This window comes from Pleurodeles waltl, chromosome 1_1 (genome assembly GCF_031143425.1).
Source record: "Pleurodeles waltl isolate 20211129_DDA chromosome 1_1, aPleWal1.hap1.20221129, whole genome shotgun sequence".
Classification (NCBI taxonomy): domain Eukaryota; kingdom Metazoa; phylum Chordata; class Amphibia; order Caudata; family Salamandridae; genus Pleurodeles; species Pleurodeles waltl.
This window is the reverse complement of record NC_090436.1, coordinates 229,191,226-229,208,235: the sequence shown is the minus strand read 5'-3', so window position 1 is coordinate 229,208,235 and position 17,010 is coordinate 229,191,226. Positions and strand designations below refer to the sequence as shown.

The 17,010-nt window shown below is 48.8% G+C and overlaps 1 protein-coding gene across 2 annotated transcripts in view; it reads left to right on the top strand.

Annotated features, from left to right (window-relative positions):
* The window catches only part of RICTOR (RPTOR independent companion of MTOR complex 2), a 1,007,050-nt gene that overhangs the window by 912,649 nt on the left and 77,391 nt on the right, over positions 1-17,010 (top strand). For both annotated transcript variants that reach the window (XM_069221337.1, XM_069221336.1), the window contains one exon: positions 10,567-10,690. In XM_069221337.1, coding sequence (XP_069077438.1) covers positions 10,567-10,690 — 124 coding nt within the window. The remainder of the gene's footprint in view (positions 1-10,566; positions 10,691-17,010) is intronic.

Sequence of the window (17,010 nt, the reverse complement as noted above, 5' to 3'; positions counted from 1 at the left end):
ATGCTCTATTTTGTGGTAGTGTGGTCGAGCAGTAGGCTTATCAGAGGGTAGTGTTAAGCATTTGTTGTACTCACACAGGATATAAATGAGGAACACACATTCAAAGACTTACTCCAGGCCAATAGGTTTTTGTATTGAAAAATAACTATTCTTAGTTAATTTTAAGAACCACAGGTTCAAGATTTACAAGTAATACTTTAAATGTAAGGTACTTCACTTAGATACTTTAGGAACTTTGAATAAAAGCAATATCATATACAGTCTTTGTAAAAATGGCAATAAGCTATTTTCAAAGTGGACACAGTGCAAAAATCAACAGTTCCTGGGGAGGTAGGTAAAGGTTAGGTTTGCAGGTAAGTAAAACACTTAGAAGTCTCAAAGTTGGGGCCAAGGTAGCCCACCATTGGGGGTTCAAGGCTACCCCAAAGTTACCACACCAGCAGCTCATGGCCGGTCAGGTGCAGAGGTCAAATAGGTGCCCAAAACACATAGGCTTCAATGGAGAACAGGGGTGCCCCGGTTCCAGTCTGCCAGCAGGTAAGTACCTGCGTCTTCGGGGGGCAGACCACAGACCAGGGGGGTTTTGTAGGGAACCGAGGGGGACACAAGCAGGCACAGAAAGTACACCCTCAGCGGCACAGGGGCGGCCAGGTGCAGTGTGCAAACAGGCGTCAGGTTTTAGGTAGGAAGTAATGGAGGGACCCGGGGTCACTTCAACAATGCAGGCAGGCACAGGGGGGGCTCCTCAGGGTAGCCACCACCTGGGCTAGGCATAGGGTCGCCTGGGGGTCGCTCCTGCACTGGAGTTCGGTTCCTTTAGGTCCTGAGGGCTGCGGGTGCAGTGTTGATTCCAGGCGTCGGGTCCCTTGTTACAGGCAGTCGCGGTCAGGTGGAGCCTCTAGATTCTCTCTGCAGGCGTCGCTGTGGGGGCTCAGGGAGGTCGTCTCTGGTTACTCACGGGCTCGCAGTCGCCGGGGAGTCCTCCCTGAGGTGTTGGTTTTCTGCAGGTAGAGCCGGGGCCGTCGGATGCAGAGTGGAAAGTCTCATGCTTCCGGCGGGAAACGTGAAGTCTTTAAAGTTGTTTCTTTGTTGCAAGAAAGTTGCAGGTTGTTGAACAGGGCCACTGTTCATGGGAGTTACTTGGTCCTTGGGTGCAGGGCAGTCCTCTGAGGCTTCAGAGGTCGCTGGTCCCTGTTGGATGCGTCGCTGTTGCAGTTTTCTTCGAAGTTGGGAGACAGGCCGGTAGGGCTGGGGCCAAAGCAGTTGTCTCAGTCTTCACTGCAGGGCTTCAGGTCAGCAGTCCTCCTTCTTGTTAAGGTTGCAGGAATCTAGTTTCCTAGGTACTAAATACTGAATTTAGGGGTGTGTTTAGGTCTGGGAGGGCAGTAGCCAATGGCTACTGTCCTTGAGGGTGGCTACACCCTCTTTGTGCCTCCTCCCTGTGGGGTGGGGGACACATCCCTAATCCTATTGGGGGAATCCTCCAAACTCAAGATGGTGGATTTCTCAAGGCAGGGGTCACCTCAGCTCAGGACACCTTAGGGGCTGTCCTGACTGGTGGCTGACTCATCCTTGTTTTTCTCATCTCCTCCAGCCTTGCCACCAAAAGTGGGGGGGGAGTGGCCGGAGGAGCAGGCATCTCCACGAGCTGGGATGCCCTGGGGTGCTGTAACAAAAAAAGTGAGCCTTTGAGGCTCACTGCCAGGTGTTAAAGTTCCTGCATGGGGAAGGGAGAAGCACCTCCACCCAGTACAGGCTTTGTTCCTGGCCACAGAGCGACAAAGGCACTCTCCCCATGTGGCCAGCAACATGTCTGGTGTGTGGCAGGCTGGCAGAAACTGGTCAGCCTACACTGGAAGTCGGGTATGTTTTCAGCAGGCATCTCTAAGATGCCCTCTGGGTGTATTTTACAATAAATTGTACACTGGCATAATTGTGCATTTATTGTGCTGAGAAGTTTGATACCAAACTTCCCAGTTTTCAGTGTAGCCATTATGGAACTGTGGAGTTCGTGTTTGACAAACTCCCAGACCATATACTCGTATGGCTACCCTGCACTTACAATGTCTAAGGTTTTGCTTAGACACTGTCGGGGCATAGTGCTCATGCACCTATGTCCTCACCTGTGGTATAGTGCACTCTGCCTTAGGATTGTAAGGCCTGCTAGAGGGGTGCTTACCTATGCCACAGGCAGTGTGAGGTTGGCATGCCACTCTGACGGGAGTGCCATGTCAACTTAGTCATATTATCCCCACCAACACACACAAGCTGAGAGGCAGTGTGCATGTGCTGAGTGAGGGGTCCCTAGGGTGGCACAAGACATGCTGCAGCCCTTAGAGACCTTCCCTGGCATCAGGACCCTTGGTACCAGGGGTACCAGTTACAAGAGACTTACCTGAGTGCCAGGGTTGTGCCAGTTGTGGAGACAAAGGTACAGTTTAGGGAAAGAACACTGGTGCCAGGGCCTGGTAAGCAGGGTCCCAGTAAACTTTCAAATCATAACTTAGCATCAGCAAAGGCAAAAAGTCAAGGGGTAACCATGCCAAGGAGGCATTTCCTTACAGCCTCAAATCTATATACTTAAATGTACACACTTCACCTTGTCAGCTCTAGAAGAACTTTTGTTTCTCTTGAAGGCAAAGGTCCCCATTCTTAATTACCTACTGTTTTTCATCCTCCAAGTTGGACTTCATCCACAGGGCTGTTCTAAGGAAGGGCGTATTAGTATCTAAAGACGAGATAGCCTTATTTAATTTCAGCTGGCATGTGACCATTTTCTTGCATGTGCCCTTACCGAATGCAAGTAAGTCAAAGAGGGGTAACAGTAGCAGATGGAGTGGATGGATGAGAATATCAGAATGGTAACCCATAAGTGGGAGTGTTGCACCAAATCTTTAGCCATCAGTTGTGTCAGTTGTGTTGAGCTTTGGCGCAGTGTTTGGTGCTGTACACTGAAGGTGGAGGGCACCCACAAAATAAATGAAACCTGTGACACCAGGTGAACAACACATCATCAAGAAAATATGAAAAAATCCCCTGTTGAGTCATATCCTTTTGCAGTAAACAGCTCTGTCACGGTCCCAAGGGAGGCATAAAATAAAACCCAATTCCAGGTTGGATGATGCCACTTTTGTGTCACAATGAGGCAGTATTCAAAAAGGTATATTTTACATTGGCCACTCTCCTACTCGTCATTCTCATATGGTTTTAATTTTGTGGGTGGAGGTGTTTTAAAGGCAACATGAAAAAAAGTTTTCGTCTCCGGTCAGTGCCCCAGTGATACCGTCATTTTTAGTCACAATTGAGTGTTTACGTGTAAGAACTCAGACATACTTATACAAATGCACTTTATATTTTCACTGTTGTTTTTTCTTATATGAATTCTGTGATTGTAGCTTTATAATGTATGTTATTAATCCATTTATTTCTGATGAATACTCTAACCGTGGATTCTTCATCTTGGCATCAGATTATATTCAGACATTTTAAAGCTCTGCTCCTGCATGCCAGTAGGTGGCCTCATGGGGCTTTTGACTTACGTCTTCCTGCTCTGAAAGTGATGAGCAGAGCCACATATAAGGGTCATCATATGTGCTGATGTCAGTTCCTTTCTTTTCCACAACTTCAGACGCAGATCCAAAAGCAGCTACTTGGTCTTTTAGAAAAAAAAATCTGAAATTTCTACACAGTGTCATGGGAAAATGTCACCCCCTAGAATAACAGGTTTCAAACCATGTAGGAACTGTCGACAAAGGAAGTCTTACGGATCCTCATGAACTATGCTTCTGGTGCCTGGGGTTGGAGCATGATTCCAGGGCCTGCATGACTACACTCTAATGAAACCAAAGGCCATACGGGACTGCAAAGCAAAGTCGTATGCCTTTGGGTAAATCGAAGAAGCAGCACAAAAAGTCCAAGTGGGAATTGGCTCCTTCCTGCCATTGTCGAACTCCAGAGCTTGCCAGTGCTAAACCTCTCCAAAAGCCCAGCAGGCCTTTCAGCACTTTTGTGGCCAAGGCTGCAGTTCACAAAGACAATGCCCAGGATATTAGGTACAGCATGCAGCTCAGCCTGACCCTCTTCCCTCTTCCCTCCCCCCAAAGCAGCAAGCACACAGCCACTCTGTTGGAGGCAGGATCTGATATTTCCTCTAAGGGTGTCAAGCCATCTCTGCACAGAAGTAGATCCCCTTAATTGTAGATCAGTGCTATGCTATCCTATTTATTTCCACCCCACCGCATTCTCCACCTCCATCAGGATAGCTGATGGAGAACCACCTGTATCTATCTTGCAGCATGAAGTGCAGCCCCCTTTCGCCAAAGGGGACTATATAGAGGATCCAGGCCTCAGATATAGAATTTGGTGTTACTCCTGCTGCTTACTGGTGCCAAAGAAGGACGGAGGTCTTCGTCCTGTTTTAGATATTTGCTCTCTCAATGCCTTCTGCAGAAGGACAAATCCAAGATGCTCATGCTAGCCCATCCCTGTCTTCCCTAGACCTGGTATACTGGATGGTGGCATTGGACCTGCAGAATGCTTTTTCCATAGCAATGTCCTGCAGGCACATGGTGCTACCTGCAGTTCACAGTGGGACAGGAGCGTTTTGAGCTTGCAGTGCTCCTTTTTGGGTTCAACAGTTCCCCTCAGGTGTACACAGAAGTGATGGAACTGGTTGCAGCACACTTGCAGAGGACAGAGGTATCCGACTTCCCCTATCTTGACGACTGCTGCTGAAGATAGGCTTACCACAGGCAGCTATCAGCTACCTCCACATGATGGTGAACCTGCTGACATCATTGAGTTCACCATCAACGTGCTGAAGTCACACCTGACTCCTTTGCAGACTTTCCCCAGGACTTGAGAGTTGAGGACATTCGGGCTGTGATCCCAGTCATTCAGACTCTGTCCTGTTCTGGAACATTGGCTTCTTGCATCCCTCTAGTCTTACTACTACTGGTCAAATTCCATCAAGGTTTGGGAAGAAATGTGCAGTGGTGGCTGTTAGGCCACAATCGGGCTGGTGGCTGAATCCTCTGCTTACCTCACCCAGGGCGAACAGTGGTGATGCATGCAGCACTACTGGACTGGTCATGCCATCTGGGAGAGGAGATCACAGGACTAGTCTCTGCAGGAAACCCGCCCCTGTCAATTTGTTGGAGTTGCTTGTGATGAGCTTGATGTTGGAGTACTTCTTGCCATTCATCAAGGGCAGGCTATTACAGGGTCTCACAGATAACAATATTACCATATGGTACTGCAGCAAGCAGAGCGCACTTGTCAAGGCATTTTTCTGATTGTGAACCTCCTGGCAGGATCTCTCAAGGACAGGGCGGACAAACTCAGTCGGCAACTCTTAGTGGATCATGAATGGGAGTTACACCCAGAGATGATGCAGGGCATTTTCCAGGCTAGGGAGCACCTTGGCTCAGTTTTTTTTCTCCATTGCTCAGAACACTCTATCAGCATTTTTGCGCACTATAGTTTCCAAGAAAGTTTTCACTTGGAGACTCATTCCTCTCAGCATGGAGCTCGGGACTCCTGCCTTCGACCACTAACATTTTTGTTTACATTTTTTTTTTATAAGCAATTTGTATTTTTTGTGAGATAACAAGTCACATTAAAATCCATCAGCAAAGGACGCACACATGTCACAGTTGGGCCTGCCCATGACCATACAGTGCAATAGTCAACAGATCTTACAGCAAAACTTTGGGTCCCCATGTCAGTCCACTCATAACATTTCCGGTTCCACATTTCTATTCCATTTACCCCATATTTTATCATGTTTGGCTGTGCAACCATGAGCCTCGTATACCAGTTTCTCCTGTTAGGCGCGCCAGTCGACGCCATGCATCCATTGGGACCACGAAGGAGGTTTTACTAACCCTCTTAACTTGAGTTCTAAAGACGATCAAGACAGACCGGATCCAAGTCATCCTAATGGCTCTGATTTGGGCAGGGTGAACTAGTATCCAGAACAACTGGCCAGGAGCATTTGTTCTCTGATCTAGCTGCAGCTTCAGGAGTACCAGTTTTCTTGCACCAACTGGGCAAGGTCCTTCCATAGGGAGATAGGAATTTGGTTCTCAGGTTTCTAATGTGCATCCCATTTGAACCTATGCATAGTAGTCCACTATATCTCTTAACCTTGAAAATAGTTTCTGGTCACTATAACTTGAGCATCATGAGTGAGCTGCAGGCCCAACTGCCTTACAAAACATTCTTTCAAGAAAAACTGGTTTCTGAGGGTTACATCTACCTGCAGATTCTTCGCCTTTTGAATATCTCCAATGCACCAGCATTCCACTGAAACTTTTCCCTGACATCTCTCCCACGTCACAATGCCCGTGGCTCTGCACGCGACGTGGCATGACGTAAATGGAGCCATAAAAAGCCCTTGTCGACTTGCTGACATCTGTGCCCTTTATTCCGTGCGTTCAGCACGTAACAGTGTTTTCTTAGGCTCTCCAGAGAGTTTAGAGTCTTTCAACACATTTTTTCTTGATATTGCAGCGTTTTTGGGAATAGGTCCACACCATGGAAATCTGGTTTTAAACCATGCAGGGATTGTGAGGGTCAAAGGTCAATCACGGATCCTCATAAAGACTGTCTTTGGTGACTTAAGTTTGGACCACGACGTAGACACCTGTTAATCATGTCAAAAGAGGCACTTCAAAGTGCTGAAGGAGAGGGAGATGAAACTCATTATGGCCAAGGCAAGACAGGAGAAGAGAGACAGTCAGAAGTCTTGTTCTCATTTGAAGTCGCTCTCTTCCCATTCCTCGAAGTCAACCAAGAGGAAGCATAGAGAAAAGCAGCGTCATAGTTCCAACATCATTCTTCAAATGATGAGTCTCCGTAGTCAGTCTCTCCTCATGTGATGCCGCATGAAGATCGAGGTGAGGTGACTCCAGCTCCGTCTCCTGTGGACTCTCCAGTGTTGCCTTCAAGTCCGAGACCACCAACAACTTTGCCTGGACATCCTGTTTCAGAACTGGAGATAGGTACAGTTCCTCCTATGTATCTTCGACTGGAACAGGGGTATCTAGCTTCTCCTGCTCCAGGACCTGATCCTTTAAACTTTTTGAATGCTATGTACAGCATTTTCAGCAGGGCAATGACTCCATCTGTTTTCGCCTGGGGGCCCCTGGGTCTGCTATCATATACCCTAGGAGGATTTCCGGTGTAGTATCAGCAGGTGTCATTCCCGTTATGCTGTTAGCCCAGGCTTCCTGATCGACTCTGGTGCTGAGAAAGGCTACTCCTTCGCTAGTCGATGTTCAGCAGGTGTCACTGGCCCGGTTGCTCCCTCTCTGACATTGGCTGAATCTGCTCCAGCGATGCATCATTCGACTTCAGTTCAGTTAACCTCTTTTCTACATGTGCCAAAGTCACCAGTGGCATTACCGACGTCACCAACGCTGGTACTGGCTTCACCAATGCAGTTGTTGAAGTTAAGACATAGATCTCGGAGGGAAGCTCAGAGGCTTCTTGAAGAGGAACAGTATGCCTTTGGTGAAGGAGAAATAGTGTCACAGGATCCAGATTTCAAAGGTTTAGAAGTGGCAAGTGGGTTAGACACTTCCCCACTGTAGGAAGCTGGCTCTGTATGTACTATATCAAAATGAGATAGTGTGCACAGAGACCAGAGGTTTCCCAGAGGCTTGACAGAGGCAATAATAGATAATACTAATGCTCCATTTGTGGTAGTGTGGTCGATCAGTTAGGCTTATCAGAGCGTAGCGTTAAGCATTTGTTGTACATCTACAAGCAATAGAAGAAACACACACTCAGTGACAACTCCAGACCAATAGGTCTTTATGTAGAAAAATATTTTTTGTTAATTTATTTCTAGAACCACAAGATTCAGTTTGCAGGTAAGTACATAAAATGTAAGGTACTTTGCATAGTTACAAGCAGAACTTTTGAATGGAATCAACAATGTATACAGTTTTCTTTAAAATGGCAAAAAGGTATTTTAAAAATGGACACTGCAATTTTCACCAGTTCCTGGGGGAAGAAAAGATTGTACAGTTTTACAGATAAGTATTCAACTTACAGTTCCGATCTCTGGGTTTTAGGTAGTCCGTCTTTGGGGGTTCAAGTTAACCCCAAACACCCACCACTTGCAACACAGGGCCGGTCGGGTGCAGAGGTCAATGAGAGCCCAGTTAACATGGGCTCCTATGGAGATAGGGAGGTACTCTGAATCCAGTCAGCCAGCAGGGAAGTACCTGCGACTTTAAGGACAGACCTCGGTTGTTCAGGAGAGGACTGGAGGGGCCCCAAGTAGGCAACAAACACACACCATCAGTGGCACTAGGGCGGCCAGGTGCAGAATGCAAACAGGGCGTCAGGTTTCCAATGCACCTCTGAGCGGACCCTGGGAGTCACTTAGAGGCTGCAGGCGAGGTCGTGGGGAGCGGGGAGGCGTCTCGGGCACACCACGGTTCGGACAAGTAAGAGGACCGCCTGCTGGTCGATGCTGCACCTGGGGATCAGGTTCTCCAAGGCCTGGGGGCTGCGGTGCAGTTGGTCCTTTAGACATCAGATATTTTCGTCCAGAGCTTGTGGTAAGGGGAGTCGTCTGGATTCTCTCTCCAGGTGTCGTCGTGGGGGCTTGGAGGGGGTCAACCCGTTGTTGGCGCTGGTTCCCAATCGTCTTGGGACCCTTTCTTGCTGGGTGGACCACCTGAGCGTTGGGTGCACAGGGGTCAGGACTCGCACATCCGGAGTGAGGTGGGAGTCCTTGGTTGAAAGTTTCGTTCAGACAGAGCCGCTGTCCTCGGGAGTGCTTGGTCCTTTGGGGTGCAGGGAAATCCTCTGGAGTTGACATAAGTCGCAGGGCCAGCTGGATGCATCGCTATTCTTCTTGCAAGTTCTTTGAAGCAGGAGACAGACCGGTAGGGCTGGGGCCAAAGCAGTTGTCTTCCTTCTTCTCTGCTGGGGTTTTCAGCTTAGCAGTCCTAGTCGCCAAGAATTTGCTGAGCTGGGTTCAGGGAGGCCCTTAAATCCTAGATTTAGGGGCGTGTTAGAGGTCAGAGGGCAGTAGCCAATGGCTACTGTCCCTTAGGGTGGCTAAACCCTCCTTGTGCCCACTCCCTTTTGGGAGGGGGCACATTCCTATCCCTATTGGTGCATGTCCTCCAAACCAAGATGGAGGATTGTGCAGGGAGGGGTCACCTCAGCTCTGAACACCTTAGGGGTGGTCATGGCTGGGGTGGTCACTCCTCCCTGTTTTCCCTAATTTTTCCGCCGGACTTGCCGCCAAATGTGGGTCTTTGTCCGGGGGGGCTGGCATCTCCACTAGCTGGAGTTCCCTGGGGCACTGTAATAAAAGGCTTGAGTCTTCGAGGCTCCCCACTAGGTGTTACAGTTCCTGCAGGGGGAGGTATGAAGCACCTCCACCCAGGACAGGCTTAGTTTCTGACCACAGAGTGCACAACAGCAATCACCCCATGTGGTCAGAAACTCATCTGAAAGTGGCAGGCTGGCACAGACCAGTCAGTCCTACACTAGCAGTTGGGCTAACATACAGAGGGCATCTCTAAGATGCCCTCTGTGTGCATGTTTCAGTAAATCCCACACTGGCATCAGTGTGGGTTTATTGTGCTGAGACGTTTGATACCAAACTTCGTAATGCCAAACTCCCAGATCATATACTTAATATGGGTACACTGCACCTACAATGTCTAAGAATGGACTTAGACATTGTAGGGCCATATTTCTCATGCAGCTATGCCCTCACCTGTGGTACAGTGCACCCTGTCTTAGGACTGTAAGGCCTGCTAGAAGGGTGACTTACCTATGTCACAGGCAGTCGTTGTTGGGCATGGCACTCTAGCTCCAATCTGTGCTGGCAGTTTGTATGTGCTTGGTGAGGGGTCCCTTAGGCTGGCTCAGTAAATGCTGCAGCGCTTAAGGACCCTTCCTGGTCACAGACCCCTTGGTACCACTGGTACCTTTTACAAGGGTCTTAGCTGTGTGCCAGGAGTATGCCAATTGTGTGAACAATGGTACAGTTTAGGGAAAGGTCACTGGTGCTGGGGCCTGGTTGGCAGGATCCCAGCACACACTCAGTCAAGTCAGCATTAATATTAGGCAAAACATCGGGGTAACCATGCCTAGAGGTGCATTTTTCTACAAACTCAATTAAATTATGTACCATATAACTGCATAAACAAATAAGATGCTACCATTTTTCAAGTGCATATCTCCAGTTGCCTTTGACATCTTCTAAAATGGGGTTCCTTAAATCTTTGTGTCAGTTGATGACAGGTTATTACCCAGAAAGTAGTGTTCTGGGTGGTGCAAAGTGGACTGTTGCAAAGTAGCTTCTGGTATACTTGAGACTACACTTATCTTCTGAGTTCTTCTTGAGTTGCATTTCTAAAATCCCTCTATAGCTAAGAAGATTATTTAAAAATGTAGTTATAATGAAACATAGTGTCAGTGATGATTATTAATACTTCTTAATATATAGAATTTCCCCATAGACATAAAATTCGTCAACTGTGTAAAGTAAAATCCAAATTCTGATTAAAGTTGGTATTCTGTGTTTTAAAGGTGGAAAAACAATTCCAGAGGATACACCTGTGTGCCGTATTCTGTTAAGAAAAGAAGTGCTGCGACTGGTCGTTAATTTGAGTAGTTCTGTAGGAACAAAAGGCCATGAAACTGGTCTTCTCACGTAAGTGAAATATTCTTTAAATAATTTTGTTTATTGTCTCACAGCATCTCACCTTCTAAAAAATATACTGTTCGTCTTTCAAGGTTACCAGAGCTAATTATTTTTTCTCAGTTTGCAAATGAGCCTTATACTTATTTCAAATGGCACCCAGTGCAAGAGTTTTCTCCTTCAATTTGTCACTGTTAAAACATCTTGCAGATTGCAAGTACATGTTTCATGCAATTCCATTTAGCGTCTACAGTGGAATTCAAAATTGGTGCAAATTGCACACCCACTACCCAGCTGTAGAGGTCATTAGTGGGCTGTCAATATTCACCTACGAATTAAACATGTTATTACTGTTATCAGAACATTTGGAGACAGACTACCGAAAAGGGAGGGTTGTGATGATTTGTTAGGCAGCACTAATATGGGATAGCTCCATTCTAATTATTTAATTAGGCAGCTGAATGTTTTGCTTAACGGCTGAGTGAGTAAAAAAGTGACTTCTAAAGCTTCATAAGATATGTCTCTGGATGCTTTTTACTAAACTGAAGAGTTGCAACAAGGGTTGAAATGTTAGCCATGAGAAAGTGAAAGCCGTGCAAGCATGTTTTTGGATAAAGATGTCCAACTGCATTCCTTACCTTTTGAATATACCCCCAGGAGTCAGACTGGATCCGGGAAATATTCAGCAATATCCGTGCCTGCCGATATCTCTGCATCAATGTCGTTCCATGCCACTTGTGATTTGCGCTGGCCTATAAAGAAGTCACCTTTACACACTGACATCAGTTCTTTTTTTTCTCCTCCAACGGATGTTGATTCAGACTGCCCATTGTCTCTTTGAGACCACTTTTTCCACAGAAACTCTACCTGTATGCAAGGAAAATGTCTCCTCCCATATCTACAGGCTCCAAGCCCTGTGCATAATGTCCCAAGCACATACCTGTGACTGACCCACACGTGGATTGCCTGTGGTCACTGGGGTCGACCACGATTCCAGTGCCTGCTGTGACTGTGCCTTCATACACCCCAAGACCACCTGCAACCAGGAAGCAATGTTCTTCATGGCAAAACACCGCACGATTCTATGTCAATAGGTCGAACTCCAAGGGCAGGTCCTAATCCTGAGGCCTTTTCCGGGAAAGATCACAGTCATGGTCAAAATCCTCAGGTAACACCTGCAGGAAGCTGGCCAGGTGTGTGGGTGGACACCTATGGTGTTAGCATCCTATACCAGGTCGAGGCAACCCCTATTAGTTATTGAGATAGTGTATAGGTGTAGAAGCTGGCCTGGATTGTGGTGAGCACCTATGGTGTTATCACCGTATACCAGGTCCAGGTATCCCCTATTAGTGAAGTGTAGACATTGTCTAGGAAGCTAGGGCTCTCTGGAGGTAGCTGTGGATGAGCAGCCAAGACTTATGTAGGAGACATGCTTAACTTATGCTATAACACTATAGTCACACAGCACTTAAACACATGAAAGGACCACAGTGTTAGAAAAATAAACATACTTTATTATAGTAACACAAATACTAGAATATTGAATAGGCAATCCCCTAACTGGTGGTAAGTAAACATACTGTTATATACACATTAGTAATCAGTAAATATCATAGAAAGCTATAGGCATTGGTAAAAGCAATAGCAAATAATGAAGACCCTATGGGAGGGCCAAACCATATACTAGAAAAGTGGAATGCGAAAGACAGCCCCCCACTCAAGAAGTGGAATCAGTAGACGGGAGCTGGTGGAACTAGGGACCCCAAAGAGTTGGGTACCAGAGTGACCACCAGCGACCAGGAAAGCGGAGATAAGTACTTGGTTTTCCCCAAATTTGGAAAAGGGTTATGAAAGACCCAACAAAGACTGGAAGAACCCAAAGGTGGATCCTGATAGAAGAGGACTTCCAAAGGAAGGGGACTAAGTACAGTTTTAGTTGGAATGTCTGTCTGTGGCGGAGCTACTACCCACCCTTCTGTGGATGCAGGACCAGGTCGACCGTAGACGAAGAAGGTCAGCTCTGCAGCACAGGAGCCGAAGAGGAGTCCAAGAAGTGATGCAAATGATGTCCCAAGTGGGCGGTCGAGATGCAGTTGGTCACTGGTGCTGGAAAACCACCAACACGTCTTGGCAAATGCAATGGTTTGCAAGGCTAAAGAGGACCAGCAAGGTCCAGGGGACACGACCCAAGGAGGGGAGTCTGGGGTGACCCTCAGCAGCTGGGAGAGTCACAAGAAGAGGAGGCAAGCCCCCACAGGCAACCCATGGCAGCAGGCACAGGAGTCGCAGTGAGGCCTGCTCACCACAACTGAAGAAGTGTCGCTGGAGCAGCAGGCCGGAGACTGTGCATTGCAAGGAGGAGTGATGGAGGTCGGGGCTCCACAGAGCCTGAAGATCCTTTGGAGAAGGCACAAACAATCCTTAGTAGCTGCAAGAGTTGCGGTGCACAAGTGTACTGTTATGAAAGGAGAGGCAGAGACTTAGTCTCCCAAGTTGGACAGCTGGTAGAGAAGACCAAGGGGGCCTCTCCAGACCCCCACCTGTGATGCAGGATCCACACAGTTCCAGAGGTAAGAGGATCCACTCAGTCGTTCGTCCTTGCAGTTGGTGCCTGCGGATTCAGGGGAGTGACTCCTTCACTCCAGAGGTGAGTCCTTCTTACTTCTTGCTGCAGACTGAAGTCTCCCCAACCTCTGAGAATGTACAGCTGAGGAAACGTTGCAGTTGCTGGAAGGAGCCAGAGAAACAGTGTTGCAGAGCAGAGTCGTCTTGGTAGTTGCAGATTGTTGGTTCCTGGAGGGTCCAGTTTGCAGTCCCAGTGGCCAGAAGATGACGTAAATGATGCAGAGGAGTCCTGCTGGAATCTTGCACAGCAAATCCGAGAACTACCCAAGAGGGAGACCCTAAATAGCCCAGAAAAGGGGGTTTAGTCACCTAGCAGGCTGACCACCTATCAGGAGGGGGCTGTTACATCATCTATCTGACCTGACCACTCAGATGCTCCAAGGGGCCTCTGCCCACCTTCGATTCAAGATGGCAGAATCAAGTGGCCACCTAGAGGAGCTCTGGGCACCATCCCTGGTGTGATGATGGACAGGGGTGCGGTCACTCCCGTTTCCTTTTTCCAGTTTCTCGCTAGAGCAGGGACTGGGGGTCCCTGTACTGGTGCCAACCAGTGTATGCAATGGATGACACCAAATGTGCACTTCAAGCATACCGGTGACTTGGGGAAGCTACCCCTCCTACGCCATGTAACACCTTATTTCCAAGGGAGAGGGTGTTACCTCCCACTCCCACAGGAAATCCTTTGTTCTGATTTTCTCTGCTTGAGCTAGTCAAGCAGCAAGAGGACATAAACCTGTCTGAGGGGTGACAGATGCGCAGGCTGCCCGGAAATCCCCAGAAGACTTGTAGGAGCAGTGCTGCGGGTCCTCTAAGGAACCCTTCAGAGTGCATGGAATCATAAAACCACTACTGGCAACAGTGTTGGGGTATGATTCCAATATGTTTGGTACTAAACTTGCCCAGGTTCGGAGTTACCAATTTGTAGGTGTACACAATTAGTGATGTGTGTCCAGTACACGAGTAGAATGGCTTCCTCGCACTGACAAAGTCCATTGTGATGGAGCTGGAATTCGTCAAACTCTCATGCAGGGGTGCCCTCACAGACAGATACCTGCACCCTGTGCCCGCTGGACTAAGAGGGCCTACCATAGGGGTGACTTGCAGTGACCTGCAGTGACCTGTAATGAAAGGGTGAAAGGATGGAGGAACCTTTTTACGCAGGCTGCAATGGCAGGCCTGCAGATACAATTTGCTTGGGCTCCCATGGGTGTCACAAGACATGCTGCAGCCCATGGGGAACCCCTGGTACCCCAATGCCCTATGTACCCAAGTACCATACACTAGGGACTTATATGTGGGCATTAGTATGCCAATGTCTAATAGAAAAATTTCCCCCAGGCGCAGACTGGATCCAGAGATTTTTTTCTTCGAGCAGTACCCTTACCCGTCGGTTAGTGGCGTCAGTCAACACCTTGGGCGGCGGCATTGTACTCACCATGATGACGTTGGGAGTAGTACACACACTGCCTCAACGCAGTGACGTCAGTTCTTTTCTTTCCGCGCCCCACATGCTGATCCAAGGAGAGAGCTTCCCTGGTCTCTTTTTGACCAAGTTCACCCGTATATTTGAGTTTTTTGGTGCATCGAGATTTCCTCGAAGACCGGTTTCAAGCTATGCGAAGACTGTCACCGCAGGATATCGGTGACATATCCTCATCAGGTCTGTTTGTGGTGCGTGGAGCACGACCACAACCCAAAGTCGGCGCTAGACTCCGTGTAGGTCCTTGTGCTCATGCAGCTATGCCCTCACCTGTGGTATAGTGCACCTTGCTTAGGGCTGTAAGGCCTGCTAGAGGGGTGACTTACATATGCCACAGGAAGTTTTTTGTGTGCATGGCATCCTGAGGGGGATGCCTTTTACTCCCCACCAACACACCCAATCTGCAATGGCAGTGTGCATGTGTTCAGTGAGGGGTCCCATAGGTTGGCACAACACATGCTGCAGCCCTTAGAGACCATCCCTGGTCACAGGGCCCTTGGTACCACTGGTACCTTTTACAAGGAACTTATCTGTGTGCCACGGGTGTGCCAGTTGTGGAAACAATGGTACATTTTTAGTGAAATAACACTGGTGCTGGGGCCTGGTTAGCATGGTCCCAGCACACTTATTAGTTAAGTCAGGATCAATATCAGGCAAAAAGTGGGGGATAACTGCAAAAGTCCTGGCCTAGCTCAAGGGGGAGGTCTTGAGACCGTTCGCGGAGCAACTACCATTCTTCTTCCTCCAAGTCTTCTGGCATAGGGAAGAAGTTGTCGTCGAAGCGGTACCGTCACCCTTCGACTTCACCCCGTCACTCGGCTGATGCGACACAGGAGGAGCTTCAGCATTCGAGGCCTCCGTCTTCGGAACCTGCTTCTGGGTCTCCGCTCCGCGCTTCCTCGAATTTCCTGGAGCCGGAGCGACCCCTGCCCAATAAAAGGAGTTTTATGAGGCCATGCGCTTCATTTTTGAGCAGGCCGACCCCGATACTGCGCCTTCGGGCCCAAGAGGTTCAGTCGGGGGGCCTTTGGGTTCCACACCAGCAGCTTCGGCTTCGGCTCCGGCCACGGAGGTCCCCTCCAGATCCGCTCACGGATCTGCACTGGCACTGATCGTACCACTGAGTCCTTCCGCCTGCACAGGTTCGATTGTCTATGCTCCTGACGTTGGTGGTGCCCACCGTCGACCCGATCCTTATCCCGGCCGACACAGAGTCGGGATAACGTCGGCAGACGACACCCCTGTCTTCAATGGGGCCTACTCACCCCGGGTTGCATGTGGACCGTTTTCCTGATGGGTACGAATTTGGGAAAGGATTGGAGGGGTCTCTGGACCCTTGTGAATACCAGAATGACCCTACTTTGGACTGGGCACAGGTATTGGGCAAGGCCAGTGCCTTGGACACTTCTCCAGATGCTGGCATGCTGTCTCCTCCTACCATGGCTCCTGCAGAGGGAGTGACTTTTGCTGTGGTGGTCAGTAGGGCTGCTGAGGTCCTGGCCTTGGGTACACGTCTGGTCAAATCTCCTGACGGAGGTACTTCAGCCAGGGGCTTCTACTTCCGAGCCCCTTCTGCCATTCAATGAAGCCCTCACTGATGTCCTCTTGGGTACTTAGTCCAAACCCATCACAGGGTCTCCTGTGAACAGGACTATTGCACGCTGCCATCGACCAGCCCCAAATGACCCTAAATTCCTGTCCTAACACCCCAAGCTTGAGAGTCTTGTCATCCAGGCTTCCTCTTCCTCAGGTGCATTCCCTTCCGCACCCCCTGGATAGGGAATCAAAAAGGCTGGAAAAACTTTGGAAGAAGATGTTTTCTTCCTCCAGTCTTGCGCTGTGGTCCGTGAACACCACATGCATTTTGGGCCACTATACCCACTCTCTGTGGGGTATGATCGCGCAAGTTCTGCCGCAGATACAGGAAGAGGCAGTGCTATTGTTTCCCAAGCTGTCACCGATGGGAGAGATTCGGCAAAGCTCATGATCACATGTGGGCTGGACACAACCGACTCTCTGGGCAGATCAGTTGCTACGACGGTGGCTTTGAGACACCATGCCTGGTTGCGTTGAGTCTGTTTTTTGGGGGATGTCCAACAGTCACTTATGGACATGCCCTTTGATGGCTTCTGTCTCTTTGGAGACAAGGCAGACTCGCCTTGGAGAGATTCAAGGTATCCAGGGCTGTGGCTCGGTCCCTTGGCCTTTCTGCTGCTCCTCGCCCCCT